Below are 24,482 nucleotides of genomic sequence, written 5' to 3' on the forward strand. Positions count from 1 at the left end.
CGGTAACCTACAAGCTGCTTGTTTACACTGGGGAGTGGCCCATTTGAATCAGCCAATCATCGGACGGCAAGCACAATGGGTTGCTAACACACATCCATTCACTGAAATTGACTCTACTACGTGATGTCTCCATGTATGAATGGAGGAAGTTAAAAGCCCTTCTCTTGTGTATTCAGACTTTTCGGCGCGAAATTGCGCACGGACATTTTCGGTGCGAAAACAGCAAGGACTCCCAAGGTATAAAGATTAAGCCCAGGATGTCCTCTGCCCCCTTTTTTGTCTCTTTTACTCTTTGGACTGCAGGTGAGCAAGGCTTCTGACCCACTAGCAAGACAATCTAGGGAGAAGTAAAGGGGTGGTAATTTAAGGGAAATGTTGCTAAGATTGTACGGTTAACATTGTAGCCATTTATCCCTCATTTTTGCCGTCTGCCTTCCCCTGTTAAGCAATTTTACCGTGATTACTTTGATCGTGTGGTGTAGTTTCTTTAGTTTTAATAAAATTTGACTTTCTTGCTTCCAGACTATTTGTCCGTTTTTAATATATCATTAATTATAAGTTCCTCCAGTCAGAACTGGAGGTTTTTTTTTTAGCAATTTGAAACCGCTGATTGAAATAGGTCACAGGGCAGTGGCAAAGGCAGCCTGACCAGGTAAATTACTGTAAACCAGGTAAAGGATGCCCACCTACAAATTGGCGACCACGGCAGGACTGGAGGAAGTTTTTGAAAGGATAAGTGGTCTGGATCTAGAGAAAGCATCAGCTCTTGCTTTTCTTGCTTTCAGTCTGTGGGTAGCCCTGCAGAAGTTAGCGGCAGCATGTAAGCTGACCTATTATAGTATAGGTGGCTGGGTTAAGAAGGGTGAGATGAGGGTGCGGGAGGAGGTTACAGAGGCCAAGAATCGGGAGTCAGTGTTTGAAAAATGCCAGGCGGACGTAGAACGCCTCATAAGAGAGGTGAATGAGGCCAGAGATAGTGGGATGAGGGTGTGGGAAGAAAATGCACGCCTCACACTAGAGGTCACAAAATGCCAGGCAGAGATAGAGCGCCTTGTGCAGGAAGTCACAGAGGCTAGGGACAATGAGATGAGGCTACAGGAGGAAAACGCACATCTCACCCAAGAAGCTACCAAGGGCAAAAGCCACACGAGGCACAAGATAGAGTTCCTAAAGTGCCAAATTACAGAAGCAAAGAGTAACGAGATGAAACTGCGGGAAGAGAATGCCTGCCTCACCTCAGAAGTAACAGAGCAGGAGGAAAAGGTTAGGGAGGTAAAGGCAGCTTATAAGCTGGCCTGCGACCAAAGATTTAGTGGAGCAGATCATACCCCATGTAACAGACAGATAGAGAGTTTGGGTATGGAGTTATTAAGGACTAAAGGGATGATATGTCTCATAAGTCCGAAGGGAAGTCCGTCGGACAGTACCAGCAGCCCAAATCAAACTGCCCCACAGGCAGCACACAGAACAGAGCTGGCTAGGGAATTAGAGATCCCAAGACCACAGCCCACAGCTCCGAGTTTTGAGGAGCTCTGGCAGCAAGAAGGGGTGGACAATGGGGTGGTAGGAGAACGCCAGCAAGTCCCACTAGGCAGGCGGGGACCAGGACCAGTGTACCCCCTCCGACAACGGAGGTACGGTCTGCCCGTGAACGATAATGACCCAGGGGCTGTTCAGCATACTTATCTGGTACCCTATGATACCCAACAGCTCAGAGGCCTGGTGAAACATATTCCCCTGCTGTCCGAAAAGGGAAACCCTCAATGCACTTCCAAGAGATAGAACAGGCAGCCTGTGTTAACGGCTGTGATGACGAAGAGAAAGCCAAAATGTTGCTTTTCTCTGTAGATAGTAAGCTCTATCAGACCCTTTCAGATGAGGCTAAGAGAGGGCAGAAGGGTTTTGAGGACCTAAAGGAGGAAACACTGGAAGCCATGGGTGCGAACGACGGCAGTCCATTCGATCGCATAGGGAAAACTCTGCAGAAGGAAGGGGAGACCCTACAGGCATTTGTAGACAGGCTGTGGCCAGTCTACAACAGCGCGTGTACAGGGGGACAAGATAGGGCACACCTGAACCAGCAGCAGCGGACCCAATGGTTTCGTTGCCTGGTGTCCAATTGCCTGCCCCAGATAAAAGCAAAGGCTGATACTTGGTTTGACCACCGAGACCCCCTAGCAACCGAAGAGACTGTAATCCGGCAGCTCACAGTAGCATATAGGAACGGTCGGAATAGTGGGACCCCCCAGCAAAAGGGTAAGGTCCACGAGGTTAAACCTGGGGCTCAAAACAAGAAAGAGTGGCGCCGCCACTCCCAGAACAAGGTCACTTGTTGCAGGTGCGGGGAGGATGGCCACTGGCACAGGGATTGTGAAAAGCCTGGGAGAGATGATAAGGCCCGGACCCCCGAGGCCCAACTCAGAAGGCAGAGATAGAAACTCCTCCCGATACAGTCGAGTCCGTCATGGAGTCGATAAAATCTTTCCTCAGGGCCAATCAGGGAAAGGTAGCAGCCATCAGTGGTGCTGCAGCCCCCTTGCCCACCTCTGCCTCCCCACAATGACTGGAGCCCGCGCAGCCTGTCCGTCTGTGTAATCTCCGGTACGATGAATGGAAGAGACCGCTCGTACAGATGGAGGTAGAGAAGGTTACAGGGACTTATCTATTGGATACGGGGGCATCATGCACCATGATCCATACGGATAATCCCACCACCTCACCTCTGTCTAACGGGGTTCCATACATACTATCGGGATTCACCAGTCAGGAGCAGGCGGGGGTAATTTATGGGCAGGCAGCAGACAGCATGGGGAAGCAGCATCGGAATAACCGGCCTCTGCTCGAGCCTAGCAAGAGCCACCAGTGGGAGATAGGAGACCTCGTAATGGTAAGAAACTATGCCCAGGTGGGAAGTTTAGAGCCACTCTACATGGGACCCTATAGTATAGTTGATAGGGCCAGCCCCATGGTCAATGCAGTAAAACTACCCCGGTGCACAAAGTGGTTCCACGCCAACCAATGTAAATTGTATAAATCTGACCATACAAGTTCAAGTTCACAGGCTGTAAAGACAGGCGCTGTGGCTTGTTTCAAGGGAAAAGTTGTCCGGCCCACCAATTGGGACACTTCCCCGCCCCAGTGGGACCTAAGTTTTGGCCAAAGTTTAAATTTGAACCAGTTATTTAGTTCAGAAACAGAGAAACCGCAGCCTGAGAGTAGAAATCTGCAGGCTGCTGCAAGTTCATTCACAGAAAATCGCTTGGGGGGCTCCAGGGAGGAGCCGCCTTTTGAAGAGACTGCCTGCTCATGCGTAGTTGCCGGTCTGAAGACAGGAATTCCCCAGTCTTTTGAACGGCCTGTTCGCGCAGGTGCAGTTCCCCAGCCCGTGACCACAGCGGCTCCTCTTCAGTTTTCTCGTGCAGGCGCAGTCGCCTGGTTAAAGGGACAAGCTTCCCAGCCTGCTTCTAGAGTGGTTCCCCCTATGGTGTGGGACTCTGGGAGGAAGGGATAGCAATTCCTCTTGCAGGGGACATATGGAAGTAGCTGGTACCAGGTTTTGGACCTGGAGAGGAAGATTTTCAGCCACCAGCAGCGGGTGGTGAGGGGATACCTGCCCCCAGTACAGGAGTGGGTAGGGAAAAGGAGACAAACCCAGATTACTGGCAGGCTGCCAGGTATATTAAACAGTGCGGGCTGTTTGCATCAGGGGGAGAAGGATCCCAGCCAGCTAGGGCTGTGACCCAGGCTCAGGGTCCGTCAGCCAAAGTTTATCGGTTGGACGGAGTATCAATCAGGAAATAGTTGAGGCTTGTAATAAGGGAACATCTATAATTATGGGGGATTTTAACTATCATATTAACTGGACAAATCAAATTGGGCAGGGCTGCCTTGAGGATGAGTTCATTGAGTGTATTAGGGATGGGTTTCTTGAGCAGTATGTAACTGAACCGACCAGGGGGCAAGCAACCTTAGATCTGGTCCTGTGTAACGAGACAGGATTAATTAAAAATGTCCTAGTAAAGGATCCCCTTGGAATGAGTGACCATAACATGGTTGAATTCCATATTCAATTAGAGGGTGAGGAGGTTGTATCTCAAACAAGCGTGCTAAGCTTGAATAAAGGAGACTATGAAGGTATGAGAGCAGAATTGAGCAAAGTGGATTGGGAAAATAGATTAAAGGGTAAGACGATACATGATCAGTGGTGTACATTTAAGGAGTTATTTTACAACTTCCAAAAAAAGTATATTCCACTGAGAAGAAAAGGGTGTAAAAGAAAAGACAGCCATCCGTGGCTAAGTAAAGAAATTAAGGATAGTATTCGACTAAAAACAAGGGCACATAAGGTAGCCAAATCTAGTGGGAGGATAGAGGATTGGGAAAACTTTAAAAGACAGCAAAAAATAACAAACAGATTGATTAGGAAAGGGAAGATAGATTATGAAAGTAAATTAGCAAAAAATATAAAAACAGATAGTAAGAGTTTTTATAGTTATATAAAAAGAAAAAGGGTGGCTAAAGTAAATGTTGGTCCCTTAGAGGATGAGACCGGGAAATTAATGGTGGGAAATAATGGAGATGGCAAAAACACTGAATGAATATTTTGTATCTGTCTTTACAGTAGAGGACACCAAGAATATCCCAACACTGGACAAGCAGGGGGCTATAGGGGGGGAGGAGATAAACACGATCAAAATCACTAAGGAAGTGGTACTCGGTAAAATAATGGGACTCAAGGCGGATAAATCGCCTGGACCTGATGGCTCACATCCAAGGGTCTTGAGGGAAGTGGCGGTAGGGATTGTGGACGCATTGGTAATAATCTTCCAAAACTCCCTGGACTCAGCAAAGGTCCCAGCAGACTGGAAAACTGCTAATGTAACACCCTTATTTAAAAAGGGCAGTAGACAGAAGGCTGGAAACTATAGACCGGTTAGCCTAACATCTGTGGTAGGTAAAATTTTGGAGTCCATTATTAAGGAGACAGTAACAGGACATTTGGATAATCATAGTTTAATAAGACAAAGTCAGCATGGTTTTATGAAGGGGAAATCACGTTTGACAAATTTGCTGGAGTTCTTTGAGGAAGTAACATACAGGGTGGATAAAGGTGAACCAGTGGACGTAGTGTATTTAGACTTCCAAAAGGCATTTGACAAGGTGCCACACAAAAGATTATTGCTTAAGATAAAAAATCACGGGATTGGGGGTAATATTCTGGCATGGATAGAGGATTGGCTATCTAACAGAAGGCAGAGAGTTGGGATAAATGGTTCATTCTCAGACTGGCAATCAGTAACCAGTGGTGTTCCACAGGGGTCAGTGCTGGGTCCCCAACTCTTTACAATCTATATTAACGATTTGGAGGAGGGGACCGAGTGTAACATATCAAAGTTTGCAGATGATACTAAGATGGGAGGGAAAGTAGTGAGATAGGAGGACATAAAAAACCTGCAAGGGGACATAGACAGGCTAAGTAAGTGGGCAGAGACTTGGCAGATGGAATACAATACTGGAAAGTGTGAGGTTATGCACTTTGGCAGGAAAAATCGTAGAGCAAGTTATTATCTTAATGGCAAGAAACTGGAGAGTACTGAAGTACAAAGGGATCTGGGGGTCCTGGTGCACGAAACTCAAAAGGTTAGTATGCAGGTGCAGCAAGTGATTAAGAAGGCCAATGGAATGTTGGCTTTCATTGCTAGGGGGGTAGAATATAAAAATAGGGAGGTATTGCTTCAGTTGTACAAGGTATTGGTGAGACCGCACCTGGAATACTGCATACAGTTTTGGTGTCCATACTTAAGAAAAGACATACTTGCTCTCGAGTCAGTACAAAGAAGGTTCACTCGGTTAATCCCGGGGATGAGGGGATGGACATATGAGGAGAGGTTGAGTAGATTGGGACTCTACTCATTGGAGTTCAGAAGAATGAGAGGCGATCTTATTGAAACATATAAGATTGTGAAGGGGTTGGATCGGGTGGATGCGGGGAGGATGTTCCAGATGATGGGTGAAACTAGAACTAGGGGGCATAGTCTTAGAATAAGGGGCTGCTCTTTCAAAACTGAGATGAGGAGGAACTACTTCACTCAGAGGGTGGTAGGTCCATGGAATATGCTGCCCCAAAAAGCTGTAGAAGCTACATCATTACATAAATTTAAAACAGAAATAGACAGTTTCCTAGAAGAAAAGGGAATTAAGGGTTATGGGGAGCAGGCAGGAATTTGGACATGAGTTTAGGTGCGGATCGGTCATGGCCCTGTGGGTAGCGGAGCGGGCCCAGGGGCCGTGTAGCCTGATCCTGCTCCTGTTTCGTGTGTCTAATTCTGTTAGATTCAGGAGATAGTCCTGTCATAGTGGATAGGCGGTTAGGATCAGATCAGCCATGATCTTATTGAATGGCAGAGCAGGCTCGAGGGGCCAATTGGCCTACTCCTGCTCCTATTTCTTATGTTCTTACCCCACAGAGACGCCCCTCAGAAGGTCTCAGCGGGTCCACAAGCCCAAGATAAGATGGTCACCAGAGTACCCGCCACAAAGTGCAATCTCCCGAGCCCGGGAGGAAACAGACTACAGAGGTCCCCAACTAGCAGCCATAAGCTGCCAGGGACCAGAAGCAGGAGGCAGTCCAGCTTTGCTGCAGGCAGCAGTAATCTGCGACAGTGACACCAGAGATTAACCTGGCCGTCCGGAGATGGGCGGCATTTGTATTATAGCTTTGTGTTAAGTTACCAATGTTTATAGCTTGCTTTTAAGGTGTTTAAATTTTAAGTTTAGAATGTAACTAGTAGTTTTGAGTTTAAGTTCAAGGTTTAAGTTTATAAGTGTGCCAAATGCTTGTATTTTGGTCCGAGGCCAAGGGACCCGACCATGTCTCCACCTAAGACAGCAGGTCAGTGAGAGACCTGGCTGCATGTCCTTTTAAGTTCTTTTGCAGGAGAGTGGACAAAGGAGCAGCCCTGTTCGCCCAGCCTGAGCTGAGCATCGAATGAAGATATAGTTATACAGAATGTTGGGGATCACCTCGCCACTGGACGAATCTAGGAGGAGACCCCGCAGCGACCTTCGGGAGAAGCCGGACAGGGTCTGGAGGAACCTGCCTATTCATCCTACGTGGAAGAGATGGCCCGAGCTGGGTGGGGCACGGCCCCAACCCAGCACTATCCTGACCGAATTTCACTTGCGGGAAACCTAGCTATTGAGGAGTCATGGTGGGGAAGCGCGGGCGCCTTGTCAGATAGGGACGGGTTTCCACAGAAGCACGGGGTTTATCTGCTTTTATTGATGAATTTAAAAAGTCTCTATTAAAACCTGAGCCAGTGTGTTGTGAGACAAAGAGCCTTGTGTCCAATGCGGGGAATAAAGGCCCACAGCCTCCCCTGGCCCCGGGCCCTGAACAAGGGACTGGAGAAACTCGCTGCCCTGAGGATCAGACAATCAGCCGGCACTAGTCCAGCCCCTTTGGCTCCCAGATTGGTTGGAGGACCTGCCGCCGGCTCGCTCCTCCAGCCCTGCCTACTGGGTGCCGCTAGTCCCACGCTTTGGACTCTCCGATTGGTTGGGGGACCCGCCACCGGCTTGCTCCTCCAGCCCCGCCCACTGGGTGCCGCCATTCCTGCCCCTCAGGCTCCCCGATTGGTTGGAGGAACCGCCGCCGGCTCGCTCCTCCAGCCCCGCCCCGCTCGCTCCCTGTTGGTAGGAAGCTCCCATCAATCAGGCCCTGGGCTCGGGTCACGTGTTCCTCACCGACTTTACAGAGAAAGCCCTGTGCGGTTGCCGGGCGGAGATGCAGGTCGGCGGGAGCGGGGCCGGGAGATTAATAAACTGTGGGTAGGCCGCACCGCAGAGTTTATAAAGTTGGAGAATGGTCTCAGGCCCGAATGAGATCCAGCAGCCGAAGGTGTTCCACCGGATGGCAGCGGTGAGGCTTTTTCTCGGTGACAGGCCCGGGTTAGACGCCGCCATCTTGGTGGAGGAAAGACAGACTGGTTCCACCTGTAGCACGGCGCATGTGCGGCCATCTTGGTACAGGAACAGAGAGTGGGCGGGGCTTCAGGGTCCCAGTGACCAGGAGAGACAATCATTGACTCATTGATTTTATTCTCACTCTGCACACAGCGGGTGTGGAACTGAAGGTTTCAGGGTCCCAATGACCAAGAGAGACAATCATTGACTCATTGATTTTATTCTCACTCTGCACACAGCGGGTGTGGAACTGAACCCAACCAGAGTAGAGGGAGGGGGAAAACTGGGAGTGGAGGAAAGAAATGTTGGAGATGGTGCGATGGGTTTGGATTTCAGCACAGGGAGGAGGGAGAGTGTGTGGGACGGGGATTTACAGCTTTGGGGTTAAAATGTGTTATTTTGGTCATATTTCTAGATTTGCCATTTTCTGCCCACAGGGCAATCACAGTGCACTGACCAACACCTCAGCTTGTCAGAATAGGGCAGGTGGAACCGAGCCAGAGGCAGCTCTGGGGCTTCATCTTCTGAGCATTGGGTTGGGAAACAAGAATTCCATTGTTTATTGGGCCCTGGGTGAGCACTGCCCTCCCTCCCACAATTTTAATATTTTGATGCATCTGTCTATTTATATACTGGAAATGTTTTAATTGCTTTCACAGCAAAATGCATTTATTATTAAACCTCCACAGAAGCAACTGTGGTAACAATTGAATAAAACTCAGAGTTGTCGGGAGCTGGAATGCTCGACCTGAAAAGGTCATGAGCTGATTCCATCAATGATTTTAAAAGGGAGTTGGGCGGGTACTTGAGGATGAGGATCTTACAGGGTTACGGACAACAAGCAGGGATGTGGGACGAAGCACGAGTGCTCTTTCTAAGAGCCAGCACAGGCACGATGGGCCGAATGGCCTCCTTCGTGCTGTACGTTTCCATGATTCTATGAAAACTAACAGAACCAAACAAAGAAATGATCTTCCTTGGTTATTGATCATTTCACTAAATTTCAACAGAGTTCTCTATACACCAACAACAATTTACATTTATATAGAGCTTTTAAAACATCTCAAGGCACTTTACAGTAGGGTAATGTGATTAAATAACTCTGTGTTCTGGCATTTGTATTGTCTGTTGTACTTGTTAATGTCTGGAATGTTCTACAGGTGTAGCCACTAATGCTCCTCCCTAGCCCCGCCCCTCTGGATCCTTCCGGATTGGTGTGAGTCTTACTCATAAGGGCTGGGTCGGTGATGAATAATGGTTGCCCTGTGTTAACTCAATGCCATGTTCTTACTTAATAAAAGCCTTTCGTTTTAAGCTTTAACCTCTTGGATTCAGGCAGTTATTTGGCGCATCAATTTTATTAAGTAACAACTTTTGCAAGATGGGATCGATTTTTGGAACCAGAGCGTCTGGATATCGATCCCCATTCGGCAGATGTGTTGAAGAAATTTACGCATTGGCTTCGATGTTTTGAACACTTCATCGCATCGTTCGATCCAATGGTTAACAAGTTGGGTCTTCTAACCAACTTGGTAAGTCATCAAACTTACTTTATAATTGAAGATATTACTACATATGAAGAGGCCCTCGCAGCCCTTAAGGCCCAGTACCTTAAGTCGGTTAATGAAGTATACGCCAGGTATTGTTTGTCTACTTGCAGGCAATTACCCGAGAAATCCCTGGACGATTTCCTACAGGGTCTTAAGGCTTTGACTAAGGATTGCAACTATAAGGCTGTCTCTGCCATATTGTATCAGGAAGAAGCCATCCGCGATTCTTTCATATCTAGCCTCCGATCTAATTATATTAGACAGAGACTCCTCGAGAATGACTCATTAGTTTTAAAAACGGTCGTCGCTACTGCTCGATCATTAGATGTAGCCCAGAAGAATTTAGAAGTGTATGCATCAGCCCATGCATCTCTCTCAGCCTCGTGCATTCCGAATATGGAGGCATCCATAACACCAAAGGAGCCTCCACTTAATCCTATTGTTGCGGCTGTACCCCATGGGTCTAAGTGTTATTTTTGTGGCCAATCTAAACACCCCAGGCAAAGATGCCCAGCCAGAGAGGCTACCTGTTTTAAATGTAAGAAACGGGGACATTTTAGTAAAGTGTGTAAGGGTAATCCTGTACCAGATGTCTTCTCTGCTGCTGCCTATCGTTTTACTCTAGCCTCGGTTACGGTTGACCAGACCATACCGTGTTCCTTGTCGAAATCTATGATGGACATCAAGATTAATGGTCGTCCTACTGGGTGTTTGATAGACTGTGGCAGTACTGAAAGTTTTATACACCCCAACCTTGTTAACTCCTGTTCATTGAAGGTGTATCCTACTCGAAGTGAAATCATGATGGCGTCCAAGTTCCTTACTTCGGAGGTAACTGGATATTGTAAAGTCACATTGACCATTAAGGATACAGAGTATAAGGACTTTAAACTCCTCATATTACCTCAGTTGTGTGTGAACTTAATTTTAGGCTTGGACTTCCAGTGTCAGTATGAGAGCATCACTCTTAAGTATGGTGGATCCCAGCCTCCGCTCACAGTCTGCAGCCTTTCTACTTTAAAAATAAGTCTGCCTTCTTTGTTCGTGAACCTTGCTCGTAATTGTAGACCTATAGCGACTAAGAGTCGACGGTATAGTTCAGAAGATAAAAAATTTGTAAAAGAGGAAGTGGAAATGCTTCAACGGGAGGGAATCATCGAACACAGTAATAGCCCGTGGTGTGCCCAGGTGCTGGTGGTTAAAACTAATGAAAAGAAAAGACTTGTGGTCAATTGTAGTCAGACTATAAACTTGTATACCCAATTAGATGCCTACCCTTTGCCTCGTATTTCTGAGATGGTGAACCAGATAGCTCAGTACCGCGTGTTCTCCACCATTGATTTAAAGTCTGCCTACCATCAACTCCCCATCAAAATAGAAGACCAACCTTATACGGCCTTCGAAGCTAATGGGCGCCTGTACCAATTCCTTAGGGTGCCCTTTGGAGTGACGAATGGGGTGATGTGCCTCAATAATTCCGAGACCCGATGTTAGCGAAACAAAACAAGGCTTTTATTAACTTAGAAAGTAACACGTAAGAGAGAGAGGTATCTTCCTTCTGGAGACTGAGGCCAGACTGAGCTAGCTTACAGAAGGGGCCAGGTATGGGCGGAGCCCTACACACAGCACATTCCAATAAACAATACAATGAGGACTGGGGGAAGGGAAATGACACTGAAACCGACCACAGTCACAGGCAGTGATGAATGGAATATTTCATCACATTCACCCCTTCTATAGATTTAGTCTGTTCGGGGGTTTGATAGTCCTCTGCGACCGACGTGGCTGTTGTGGTGCCGCGGGTGTCGGCTGGGTGTCCCCGGTAGCCTCCTGGGTCTCTGCCGGGGGTGCCGCCAGGGTTGTTGAAGGGGTAGTTGGTGGGGGTGCCGTTGGTCGATGTTCTTCCGGGGGTGATGAAAGAGTAGTGGGTGGGTAAGAGTTGCTGTGATCGTTGTTGCTGCTATTGCCGTGGTTGTTGTCGATGCCGGCTGGGGCAACGTCTTTTATGGACACGGTGTCCTCCCTTCCGTCGGCGTGCCGGACATATGCGTATTGGGGGTTGGCGTGGAGTAGGTGTACTGGCTCCACGAGAGGGTCCGTCTTGTGACCCCTCACATGCCTTCGCACGAGTACCGGACCTGGGGTGGAGAGCCATGACGGCATGGATACGCCTGAGGTGGATTTCCGGGGAAAGACAAACATTCGTTCATGAGGCGTGGCATTAGTGGCCGTACACAATAGTGACCGTATCGAATGGAGCACATCCGAGAGGACTTCCTGCCAGTGGGAGATAGGGAGGCCCTTGGTCCTTAGAGCTAGAGTGACTGCTTTCCATACTGTCCCGTTCTCTCGCTCCACTTGGCCGTTACCCCGGGGGTTGTAGCTGGTGGTACGGCTCGTGGCGATCCCCTTGGACAGCATGTACTGGCGTAGCTCTTCACTTATGAAGGACGCCCCCCTATCCGTATGGATGTAGCTCGGCATACCGAACAGGCAGAATAGGCTGTTGAGGCATTTAATGACCGTGGCGCTGGTCATGTCTGGGCAGGGGAAGGCGAATGGGAACCGGGAGTATTCGTCCACAATGTTCAGGAAGTAAACATTGCGGTCGACGGACGGGAGGGGGCCCTTGAAATCTAAGCTGAGCCGCTCAAAGGGCCGTGTAGCTTTGATTAAGTGGGCTCTATCTGGGCGGTAGAACCGAGGCTTGCACTCAGCGCAAGTGCGGCAGTTCCTGGTCAGAGACCGAACTTCCTCAATCGAGTAGGGTAAGTTACGGGACTTTATGAAGTGGAACAGCCGCGTGACCCCTGGGTGGCAGAGGTCGTTGTGGAGGGTCTGTAGCCGATCCCCGGTGGTGCTGGCACACATCCCTCGTGAGAGGGCGTCAGGGGATTCGTTAAGGACCCCTGGCCGGTAAATGATGTCGTACTCGAAGGTGGAGAGCTCAATCTGCCACCTAAGAATCTTATCATTTTTAATCTTCCCCCTCTGTTTATTATTGAACATAAACGCTACCGACCGCTGGTCGGTAAGTAGGGTGAAGCGTTTGCTGGCTAGGTAGTGGCGCCAGTGGCGCACTGCCTCCACGATGGCTTGGGCCTCCTTTTCCACGGAGGAGTGTCTGATCTCGGGCCCTTGGAGGGTCCTCGAGAAGAAAGCTACGGGCCGCCCCGCCTGGTTGAGGGTGGCCGCCAAGGCGAAGTCAGACGCATCACTTTCCACTTGAAATGGAGTGTTCTCGTACACTGCCTGTAGCGTGGCCCGCTCAATATCCTGCTTAATGCTTTTGAAGGCGGCGTGGGCCTCAGCAGAGAGCGGAAAAGAGGATGCATTCAAGAGGGAGCGGGCTTTGTCGGAGTAGTTGGGGACCCATTGGGAATAATAAGAAAATAACCCCAGGCACCTTTTCAGGGCTTTGGGAGTGTTGGGCAGGGGCAGCTCCCATAGGGGGCGCAATTGGTCGGGGTCTGGTCCGATTTCCCCATTCTCCACCACGCTGCCTAGTATGCAGAGGCGCGTGGTGTTGAAAATGCACTTGTCCTCGTTGTAGGTGAGGTTGAGTTTTTGTGCGGTTTCCAGGAACCTCTTGAGGTTCGAGTCGTGATCCTGCTGATTGTGGCCGCAGATGGTGACGTTGTCGAGGTAGGGGAAGGTTGCCTGCAAGTGGTGGTCATCGACCATGCGGTCCATCTCCCTCTGAAAGACCAAGACCCCATTCGTCACCCCAAAGGGGACTCTGAGGAATTGGTAGAGGCGTCCGTTCACCTCGAAGGCGGTGTACGGGCGGTCCTCTGGTCTGATAGGGAGCTGGTGGTACGCTGACTTGAGGTCGATGGTGGAGAACACCCGGTATTGGGCGATTTGGTTCACCATTTCTGATATGCGGGGTAGCGGGTAGGCGTCTAGTTGGGTGTACCTGTTGATCGTTTGACTATAGTCGATCACCATCCGTTTCTTCTTGCTACCCCTTACCACTACCACTTGGGCGTGCCACGGGCTGTTGCTGCATTCAATAATGCGCTCTTTCAGGAGCCTGTCTACCTCGGTCGCGATAAACCGCCTGTCCTCCCAGCTGTACCTCCTGCTTTTGGTCGCTATTGGCCGGCAGTTACGGGTAAGGTTCGCGAATAGCGAAGGCGGCTTTACCTTCAGGGTAGCCAGACCGCACACTGTGAGGGGCGGCTGGGACCCACCATACTTGAGCGTGATGCTTTGGTGGTTGCACTGGAAATCCAGGCCCAAGATCACGCTCGCACATAGGTTCTTCATGATTAATACTTTAAAATTATCGTATACAGTTCCGTTAACGCCCAATTGTACCGTGCAGTAACCCAGAATGTTCGATGTCTGGGTTTTATCAGCCATAGAGATGGTACCCTGAGCAGGGACCACCTTTAGGGAGAGTTGTTGTGCCAGTTCTGGGTGGATAAAACTCTCCGTGCTTCCACTGTCAATTAAACATTTAACCCGGCACCCGTTTACCTCGATGTCCACCATTGATTTGGATAGCGGGTGCGGCCTGGTCTGGTCCACTGTGACCGATGCCACTGTAGGGCCCTGATCGATACAAGATGGCGTCCACGCTGTCTGCTCATAAGATGGTGGACCCCACGAGGTCGGGCAAGATGGCGTCCAAGATGGCCGCTCCCACGGCGCACGCGCGGCGGTGGCGGGTTTTCCGGCGGTTGGTTTTCCGGCGGGGTTCCCTCTGCACACCTTCCCGAAGTGCCCCTTCTTACCGCACTTAAAGCAGGTGGTGCCTTTCACCGGGCACAGGTTTCTGGTGTGTTTTGGCTGCCCGCAGAAGTAGCAGTTGGGTCCCTGACGCGTCGCGGCTGTCGTAGGGCTTCTGGGGGGAGAGCGGGGCCCCGCCGGTGTCGCGCTGCCGGGCGGGGAAGATGCCTTCCAAGATGGCGGTGCCCTCGGTGCACACGTGGCGGCGTGGACTGAAGAGTAGGCGTCCGAGTTTCTCTGGGCCACATCCAGGGATCGCGCGGTGTCCGCAGCCTGTTTCAGGTCCAACCCCGTTTTTTCCAGCAGTCTTTGCCGGCTGTAAGTGGAGCTGAGGCCTGTGATAAAGGCATCGCGAACAAACTCGTCAGTGTACACTGCGGCTTTTACATCTCGGCACTTGCAGTCTTTGCCAAGCATTTTCAGGGTGCTTAGGAACTCCTCCACCGATTCCCCAGGTCGCTGTGCGCGAGTAGCGAGCAGATGCCTAGCATACACCTCATTCGTAGGCTGCTGGTAATGCGCCTTTAAGATGTCGCAGGCGGCCAGGTACGTATCGGCGTCTTGGATGAGGGGGTAAACCCGGTGGCTTACCCAATTCCGCAGAATTCCGAGTCTCATCCTCGCAGCGTCCGTAGCGTCTTTGACGGCTGCGGAATTGTCCAGGAAGAATTCCATACACTCAAACCAGTGTCCGAAGCGTGCTGATGCGTCCGGAGCATGTTGATCCAAATCCAAACGTTCGGGTTTCAGGAGTTGATCCATAGTGTTGAAAAATAAGTTAATAAAATTTATGTGCCTCAATAATTCCGAGACCCGATGTTAGCGAAACAAAACAAGGCTTTTATTAACTTAGAAAGTAACACGTAAGAGAGAGAGGTATCTTCCTTCTGGGGACTGAGGCCAGACTGAGCTAGCTTACAGAAGGGGCCAGGTATGGGCGGAGCCCTACACACAGCACATTCCAATAAACAATACAATGAGGACTGGGGGAAGGGAAATGACACTGAAACCGACCACAGTCACAGGCAGTGATGAATGGAATATTTCATCACATGGGGTATCCGTCTTCCAACGGGAGATGGATCATATGGTGGATGAATACGCATTGGAAGCAACATTCCCGTACCTGGACAATGTTACTATCTGTGGCCGCGACCAACGGGAGCATGATCCTGAAAGATTACGCCCACTTAAGGAATTACCTTTACCTCACACTGTAAAAGCTTTAAGGTGTCTGGGATTCTTCTTGTACTATGCCCAGTGGATGGCTAGCTACTCAGATAAAGTCCGACCTCTTATTAAGTCGACGTCTTTTCCGCTATCGGCGGAAGCTCAGGAGGCTTTCTTTAATATCAAACGGGACATGGAGAAGGCAGTGGTATGTGCTGTGGATGAGAAGATCCCTTTTCAAGTGGAAAGTCAATGCATCTGATTTTGCATTGGCAGCAACTCTTAACCAAGCTGGTAGACCAGTAGCTTTCTTCTCTCATATATTGCAAGGACCAGAAATTCGACATTCTTCAGTGGAAAAGGAGGCACAGGCGATTATCGGAGCAGTCAGGTATTGGAGACATTATCTCGCTGGCCAACGTTTTATGCTTATTACTGACCAGCGATCTGTGGCCTTTATGTTCAATACTAAGCAGAGAGGCAAGATCAAAAATGATAAGATTTTAAGATGGCGAATAGAACTGTCAACATATGACTATGATATTCAGTACAGGCCTGGAGTATTCAATGAGCCGTCGGATGCTTTGTCATGAGGAGTATGTGCTAGTCTAGGTATAGATAAGCTTCAAAGTCTCCACGACGCACTCTGCCACCCTGGGGTTACCAGAATGAACCACTTCATTAAGTCCCACAATCTACCCTATTCTATTGAGGAGGTCCGGACAATGACCAGAACCTGTCGTGTTTGTGTTGAATGCAAACCCCGCTTCTATAAGCCGTCCAAGCCAGCTCATCTTATTAAAGCAACTCGACCATTTGAGCATTTGAGTCTTGATTTTAAAGGTCCCCTTCCATCGAGCGACCGTAATGTCTATTTTCTTAATATTACAGACGAGTACTCTCGGTTCCCTTTTGTTATCCCCTGTCCGGATGTGACCAGGGCTGTTGTAATTAAATGCCTCTGCCAACTGTTTTCCTTGTTTGGCATGCCTAACTATATACATAATGATAGGGGTTCTGCCTTTATGAGTGAAGAATTGCGACAGTTTTTGTTATCGAAAGGGATTGCAACAAGTAGAACTACCAGCTATAACCCTCATGGTAATGGTCAGGTCGAGAAAGAAAATGCGACAGTGTGGAAGGCTATCGTATGGTCTCTGAAGTCACGAGGCCTGCTGACCTCTCGCTGGCAGGATGTCCTGCCAGATGTGCTGCATTCCATAAGGTCTCTTTTGTGTACAGCGACGAATGCCACCCCTCATGAAAGGATGTTTAGCTTTCCAAGAAAAGCTACCAATGGAGTACTGTTACCCACATGGTTGACGACCACGGGCCCTGTGTTGTTGCGCAGACATGTGAGAGGCCACAAGACTGATCCACTGGTGGAGGAAGTACAACTCCTCCATGCTAATCCCCAGTATGCGTACATTCAATATCCGGATGGGCGAGAGGATACAGTCTCTATTAAAGATCTTGCACCTGCTGGAGCTCGAAAAGAGTTCGACTCTGAGAGTAGAGTTTTCAATCGTGGTATTGGACCTTCAGAGACACAAACCCTCAGTGTGGAAAACACTGATGATTCTGGGAATTTGAATGAACCGGAGTTAGTACCCTGGGAGGAGCCTCAGCAAGAGTTACGTCATTCCCATAGGACTATCAGACCTCCTGACAGACTGAATCTATAGCAGGGGGTGAATGTGATGAAATAACTCTGTGTTCTGGCTATTGTATTGCCTGTTGTTGTTGTACTTGTTAATGTCTGGAATGTTCTACAGGTGTAACCACTAATGCTCCTCCCTAGCCCCGCCCCTCTGGATCCTTCCGGATTGGTGTGAGTCTTACTCATAAGGGCTGGGTCAGTGATGAATGATGGTTGCCCTGTGTTAACTCGATGCCATGTTCTTACTTAATAAAAGCCTTTAGTTTTAAGCTTTAACCTCTTGGATTCAGGCAGTTATTTGGCACATCAGGTAATAAGACAACAATCAACACACATATTTTGTTTGTGGTCCAGTGCACTGACACAAAGTTCCTTCACAACTGTAACAATTTTATTGCGGTTGCTGTGAAGGCTGCGCTCACTCTACTCGTACACCTGGCCTCCAAAGGAGGCAAAACAGGACTACTGCTGCCGACCTCAGCTCTTTTTGATCAGAAAATATCAACTGTTTCGCCTCGCCAGGAAATGCACAAAAGAGGCAGCAGTGCTGATTGGCTGCCCAGGGAAGTCCTATTTAGATTAAACTCCTTCACCCAGAGGGTGCTGAGAATGTGGAACTTGCTGCTACAGGGAGTAGTTGAGGCGAAGAGCATGGATGTATTTAAGGGGAAGCTGGATAAACACATGGGAGAAAGGAATAGAAGGAGATGCTGATAGGGTGAGATGAAGAGAGATGGGAGGAGGCTCGTGTGGAGCATAAACACCACATGGACCAGTTGGGCCGATTGGCCTGTTTCTGTGCTGTACAATCTGTGTAATTCTATGTAAGAAGAGAGAGAATGTTCCATAGAAACTAGAATTATCTGTTCCAAATTTTAATCCTGAACTTACAGTGATGTCTTTTGTAAACTGCTTTTACAGGGAATATCGGCCTTTGAATGTGGAAGGAGAAATGTTTGCCTGTTCTGTCTGTGGGAAAAGATTTCGAAGATCGGTGTGACTGGAAAAGCACCGAGACACACACACCCGAGTGAGAGTGTTCCAGTGCACTGACTGTGGAAAGAGCTTTAAACAGTTACACAGTCTGAAAAAACATCGCACCGTTCACAGCAGGGAGAAACCGTACACGTGTTGTGTGTGTGGATGAGGCTTCAACTGATTCAGCTCCATGTCCCAGCTGGAAACTCATCGATGCAGCGAGTTCACACCAGGGAGAGGCTGTTCACCTGCTCCGAGTGTGGGAAGGGATTCACTAATTCATCCAACCTGCTGATACACCAGCACATTCACACTGGGGAGAGACCGTTCACCTGCTCCATGTGTGAGGAGGGATTCATTAATTCATCCAACCTGCTGATAAACCAGCACATTCACACTGGGGAGAGGCCATTCACCTGCTCCGTGTGTGAGAAGGGATTCACTAATTCATCCAACCTGCTGATACACCAGCACATTCACACTGGGGAGAGACCGTTCACCTGCTCCGTGTGTGAGAAGGGATTCACTAATTCCTCTGACCTTCTGAGACACCAGCACATTCACACTGGGGAGAAGCCATTCACCTGCTCCGTGTGTGAGAAGGGAGTCACTAATTCCTCTGACCTTCTGAGACACCAGCGCTTTACACTGGGGAGAGGCCATTCACCTGCTCCGTGTGTGAGAAGGGATTCAATCAGTCATCCACCCTGCTGACACACCAGCGAGTTCACACCGGGGAGAGGCCGTTCACCTGCTCAGTGTGTGAGAAGGGATTCAATCAGTCATCCAACCTGCTGGCACACCAGCGAGTTCACGCCGGGGAGAGTCCGTTCACCTGCTCAGTGTGTGAGAAGGGATTCAATCAGTCATCCAACTTGCTGAGACACCAGCAAGTTCACAAGTGACTGCAGAGGTTCGATTCTGCTGTTATTGCTGCTGTTAGTCACATTCAGGACTGAACCATGTTGATTCTGACAGTTGGGGTTTGTTTCTGCTGATGTTAATAACCCCTTTCACTGGGCTGGATTTTAATATTCTGGATATATAGCTGATTGAGTTGTCGGGGCAACAGTGTCCCTTTAAGTACTGCTGTCTGATCTTTCGCCTTAATTTCTGTTGTGTGTCCCTGAAATATTTTACAATAAAGTTATGACCTTTTACTTCAATCGTATATTAATATTTGCTATAAAATCTACAATTCATTGTCTGAAAGATTCCATTGATTATCATCTCCAATTAGAAAGTGCTGATTAATCCTCGCTGACAACTCTTACTGACTTGCACATTACACACAGTGGCACCTCCATTATCCACCAGAAAGAAGGGGAATGGGAATTGGTGGAGAATCGAGAGTCCCCAAATGTTGCCCCTCCCATCTGGGACAGCAATCCCCTCGGCACGGGAATGGAGACAAGTCCAGTTATAGTGACGGGGTGAGTTAAAGGTATTTACTCAGACGGGCGGAAGGTGGGAAGTGGTGTTCCACGGGGATTGGTGCTGGGACCACTGTTGTTCACCATTTACATGAATGATTTGGACTTGGGAATCAGAAGTACAATTTCAAAATTTGCTGATGACACTAAATTGGGGGGTGTAGTTAATACTGAGGAAGACTGCGATAGCATCCTTGTAGAATTATTCAGTTGTGTTCAGTAAATAGCACCATCTGTTAATTTGCTTTGACTGATCACATCACTATATAGTTATGTGAAAAACAGAAATTATTAACAGCTCCCAATTTCAGAATTGTCAGATTCAAACTCAACTTCTTCCAAGTACAATCTAACATTTCAAAAATTGTAATGGATGTAGGCGAGATATTAGGACTGTTGTCTAACACAATCCAAACACATTGACACACAGACAGATGGGGAGGTGTAGCTTCACAGCGAATCCTTTCAAGCCTCACTAAGAAGTGGCAGACTGGCAATCCATTGTTCACTAATGGAGTTGTGATCTTTGTAAATTAAGAAATGGAAATGTGTCAAAGAGTTGATTAACAGAGTGGGGCATCATCTTCCTTTGATTTCTATTTCTGACACCAGGCAACAGAAAAAGGTCATTACAACACGACATAAACAGACTCTTCAGGTGTGAGACATCAGACTTCAGAACAACACGTCTGCCAGCTCTGGCCACAAACCTCAGTACAGTCAACCTTTCAGCAGCTGCAGCCCTGATTAACTAACTAGTAGTTTAACATGTCTAGTAGAACTTTTGTATCAAAATAGAAGAAATGTATTTGTGACACACACACAATTAATAATTAAATCACAATGTGATTGTGAGGATCGATTATCGCATCTTGATACCTTCCGTGTCCACCAGTCGAGGAAGGTATCAAGTGAACCGGACACCGCCTGCTCCCTCTCCAGGGCCACCCGGGCAGGGACAAGACCATGGGAGAGAGGCAGGCAGCCAGAGCGACCCACCCCCATGGGCCCCACCCATCCTGGACCTACAAATTGCTGTTTTCACCAGTCCCAAGAGCAGGTCCAGGAGAAGATCCTCCCACTTACCCACCCCCACTCCGCACCGGGCGGCCAAAGATTAGGAGCGTGGGGCTAAAGTGTAACCAAGAGTTGAGGAGCAGCCCCTTCAGGTAACTATACAGGGGCTGCAACCTCTCACACTGAATATATACACGGCACGTGGACTCGTCTAGGTCGCAAACATCACATCTGACCTTGGAGTCCGGAAAGGAGCTTAAACTGTTGCACACGACAGCTCCCTGCAACAGTCTCCACCCCAGATCCCCAATGGTGCTGGGAAGGATTCCCGCATAGACAGCCCTCCATTGGGGACCCTCGCCTCCGTCAGACAGCAAGATGACCCGCCAGTCTGATTGAGATTGGGCAATAAACAAAATTAATCAATAAATGATACAGAAACCCAAGTCCCCGGGTCCTCAGCCCTGGTGTGAAGTACGCTGGCCACCAATTTTCCGTTACTAACTCGCACCTCAGGCCCCGCCCAGTCTGGTTTAATTACTAAATGTTTTCTAACTCCGGTTCAGGCCTGTCATTCTACGGGAAACTTACAAGGCCTCATTTATTGGTGTGTCCCACCCGAGCGGCTGTTACTGGCTTTAATAAACTGGCAGCAAGGTTTTTTTTAAAGGTGGAAAGAGGTGAAAATTGCCACTAGTGATGCCTCAAAACTCACGGACAGAGAAACCCACTTCATCAGCACCCCTGCCACAGGACTCAATATCCACCCCCTCCACCACTGGTGCACTGTGTCTGCAGTATGTACAGTCTACAAGATGACCATGGTCAGGCTGTGTGGAGTCAAGGGCCAGGCAACAGAATGGATGGAAAGATCGCTACAAACTTCCCTTAACTCCAACTCTCTGATTTCTGTTTTGTAGCCAGCTTTCCATCCATTCTGCTGCCTGGCCCTTCCCTCCACACGGCCTGACCTTGGTCATCTTGTCGATCTTACATACTGTTATGGATAGCAAACTGGTCACAAAACAGAAAACAGAGTAGGGGTTAAGAGTAGCTACTCAGACTGGCAAAAGGTGGGAAGTGTTGTTCCACAGGGATCGGCACTGGGATCACTATTGTTCACCATTAACATAAACGATTAGGACTCGTGAATCAGAAGAACAATTTTAAAGTTTGTTGATAACAGCAAATTGGGAGGTAGAGTTAATACTGAGGAAGACAAAATGCAAGAAGACATTAATAAATTTCAGAATAGGCGTGTAATTGGCAAATGAATTTCACTGTAGATCAGTGTGAGGTGGTATGTTAATGAATGTCACAATAGATCAGTGTGAGGTGGTGCGTTAATGAATTTCACTATAGATCAGTGTGAGGTGGTGTGTTAATAAATGTCACTGTAGATCAGTGTGAGGTGGTGTGTTAATGAATTTCACTAAAGATCAGTGTGAGGTGGTGTGTTAATAAATGTCACGATTGATCAGCGTGAGGCGGTGTGTTAATGAATTTCACTATAGATCAGTGTGAGGTGGTGCGTTAATGAATTTCACTATAGATCAGTGTGAGGTGGTGTGTTAATGAATTTCACTATAGATCAGTGTGAGGCGGTGTGTTAATGAATGTCACTATAGATCAGTGTGAGGTGGTATGTTAATGAATTTCACTATAGGTCAGTGTGAGGTGGTGTGTTTTGGTGGGAAGAATAAGGAAGCCACTCACTACTTGGACAAGGGGGTGAAATTGTGTTGCTTTGTGCCTCCCGCGATATTCAGCGGGAGGTTAGCGGCAGAGGTAGTCGCTAGCTCCCCGCAACACTGCACCACCGGCAAGGACATCATCGCCACGCGCAGCACCCCGGCTGCAACCTTGGGTTGCGACCCCTGACCTATCGCCGGACGATATGTCCGACAGGGTCAGGGGTCGTTTCTGCAGCCGCGGCGACGCCACTTAAAGGGCAGGTGTCGGGCGGCAACTTTTTATTTTGGCCGACTGCCAGCACCTGCCCCCTTCTGCTTTCTTCTTCGGGGTGTCGGCCGCGATCGCACAGCCCGGCGCTCCTCTTGATCCGACACCCCACTCCCCGGTGGTCCAGCAGGGCCCCGGTGTGTGCAGTGCTAGGCCCCTCCCCTTTAATCAGGGAGGGAGGTCTGCTATGACACGGTGCTATGTGCCGACGGGCGTGGCGCTGTTACTTGAAGTGCCGTGAAATTCACTGGTAGCGCCTCAAGAGGGAGGGGAGCGCTTCCAGTAGCACCCTGCCTCCTGCCTGGGGTGTCACCACTGAATTTAATGTGCAGGGGCGCTAACTTTTTCGGGCCGCTAAAATTAGCCCCGGTGACGTTAGCGACCCAAAGGGGGCACCACCGAATTTCCCCCTAAGAGTCTAAATGGGCTGGAGGAGCAGAGGGATCCAGGGACGACAGATACACAAATCACTAAAAGTAGCGACACACGTTAATAAGGCCATTAAAAAAAAAGCACTGGGGTACATCCTAAAGGAGCCTTCTGTTCCATGCCTCGGAGCTCTGAACCATGGAAGAGAGCGGCTGGGACATATTTCTCACACGCCTCGAGATTAACCTGCACAGCAACTTTGCTGTCAGTGAAGAGAGACAAGAAAGACCAAAGTGCCGTTTGCCTCTCTCAGTGTGGCCCTGAAGGACTGTGTCCAGGCTGGAGTTCTGTTCCCGGCGTACGATCCTCCCCCAGATTGTCCTTTCTGAGTTCCAGCCAGGTGATGCTAAACACTCAGGTGGGAAAGACAAAAATCTACAACAATGTGTTTAAAACAAAGCTGATTTATTTGACACATATCCAGAATATTAAACTCCAGCCCAGTTCCCGGAGTTATTAACGTCAGCAGAAACAATCCCCACCTGTCAGAATGAACATGGTTCAGTCCTGGATGTGATTAACAGCAGCAACAACAACAGAATCCACCCCCTGCAGTCACTTGTGAACTCGTTGGTGTGTCAGCAGGTGGGATGACTGAGTGAATCCCTTCCCACACACGGAGCAGGTGAATGGCCTCGCCCCAGTGTGAGTGCATTCGTGTTGTATCAGCTTCCTTTTGCTTTTAAAACTCTTCTCACAGTCCGAGCATTTAAAAGATGTCTCATCAGTGTGAACTCGCTGGTGTTTCAGCAGGTTGGATGAATTAGTGAATCCCTTCCCACACTCAGAGCAGGTGAACAGCCTCTCCCCGGTGTGAACACGCTGGTGTATCAGCAGGTCGGAAGAATTAGTGAATCCCTTCCCACACTCAGAGCAGGTGAACGGCCTCTCCCCGGTGTGAACATGCTGGTGTGTCAGCAGGTGGGATGAATTAGTGAATCCCTTCCCACACTCAGAGCAGGTGAACGGCCTCTCCCCGGTGTGAATGCGCTTGTGTGTTGATAGGCCAGAGGATTGGCTGAAGCCTCGTCCACACACAGAACACGTGTACGGTTTCTCCCCGCCGTGAACGGTGCTTTTTGCTTCCATGTTCAGAGGCCGATGATATTCAGATCCGATGAGTCGAGTGACTCGGTCAGATCTTGATGTGATGTTTGGTTTGAGTTTCCTGTCTGCAATTCCTCCCCTTACAGTGCCCTGTAAAATTAATTTAAAACAGGGAGCGTGAGAGACAACCCACAAGAAAACAAAGGCAGGTTGTGAAATTGAGCTCAATGAATCTGGTCAATTGTGGGGCCGGCACTAGAGAAAAGTGACCATGAAAGCTGCCAGATTGTCATAAATACCCAACTGGTTCACTGATGTCCTTCAGGGAAGGGAATCCGCCACCTGGTCTGGGCCTACACAAGACTCTGGCCTCTATGGGAGGAGAGAGAGAGAGAGAGAGAGGTGGGTGTGGGAGGGGGAGGGGGGCGAAGGAAAGGAACTTTATACATCTGCAACTCGACCAGAACTTTGATAGAACCTCCAAAACCCACAACCTCCACCACCTAGAAGGACAAGGGCAGCTGTTGTATGGGA

At 48.9% G+C, this 24,482-nt stretch overlaps 2 protein-coding genes across 5 annotated transcripts in view; both read left to right on the forward strand.

Annotated features, from left to right (window-relative positions):
* The window catches only part of LOC147084188 (uncharacterized), a 39,131-nt gene extending 33,268 nt beyond the window's left edge, over positions 1 to 5,863 (forward strand). For all 4 annotated transcript variants that reach the window (XM_085979449.1, XM_085979445.1, XM_085979447.1 and 1 more), the window contains one exon: positions 177 to 5,863. In XM_085979449.1, the coding sequence (XP_085835575.1) occupies positions 679 to 1,782 (1,104 nt within the window). In that variant the 5' untranslated portion in view covers positions 177 to 678 and the 3' untranslated portion in view covers positions 1,783 to 5,863. The remainder of the gene's footprint in view (positions 1 to 176) is intronic.
* Positions 5,864 to 6,127: 264 nt separating this feature from the next.
* Positions 6,128 to 18,864, forward strand: LOC147084189 (uncharacterized). Its single transcript, XM_085979443.1, has 2 exons — positions 6,128 to 9,497; positions 18,004 to 18,864. Exon 2 carries the CDS (start codon positions 18,226 to 18,228, stop codon positions 18,772 to 18,774), a length of 549 nt encoding a protein of 182 aa, XP_085835569.1. The 5' UTR covers positions 6,128 to 9,497; positions 18,004 to 18,225; the 3' UTR covers positions 18,775 to 18,864.
* Positions 18,865 to 24,482: the final 5,618 nt, after the last annotated feature.

Source organism: Somniosus microcephalus, unplaced genomic scaffold, assembly GCF_052327205.1.
Source record: "Somniosus microcephalus isolate GS21.2 unplaced genomic scaffold, FLI_Smic_1.0 unresolved_chr9, whole genome shotgun sequence".
Lineage (NCBI taxonomy): Eukaryota > Metazoa > Chordata > Chondrichthyes > Squaliformes > Somniosidae > Somniosus > Somniosus microcephalus.

Excerpts from the sequence above, each read along its gene's own strand:
- LOC147084189 (XM_085979443.1), top strand. The coding sequence starts at position 18,226 with ATGAGGCTTCAACTGATTCAGCTCCATGTCCCAGCTGGAAACTCATCG.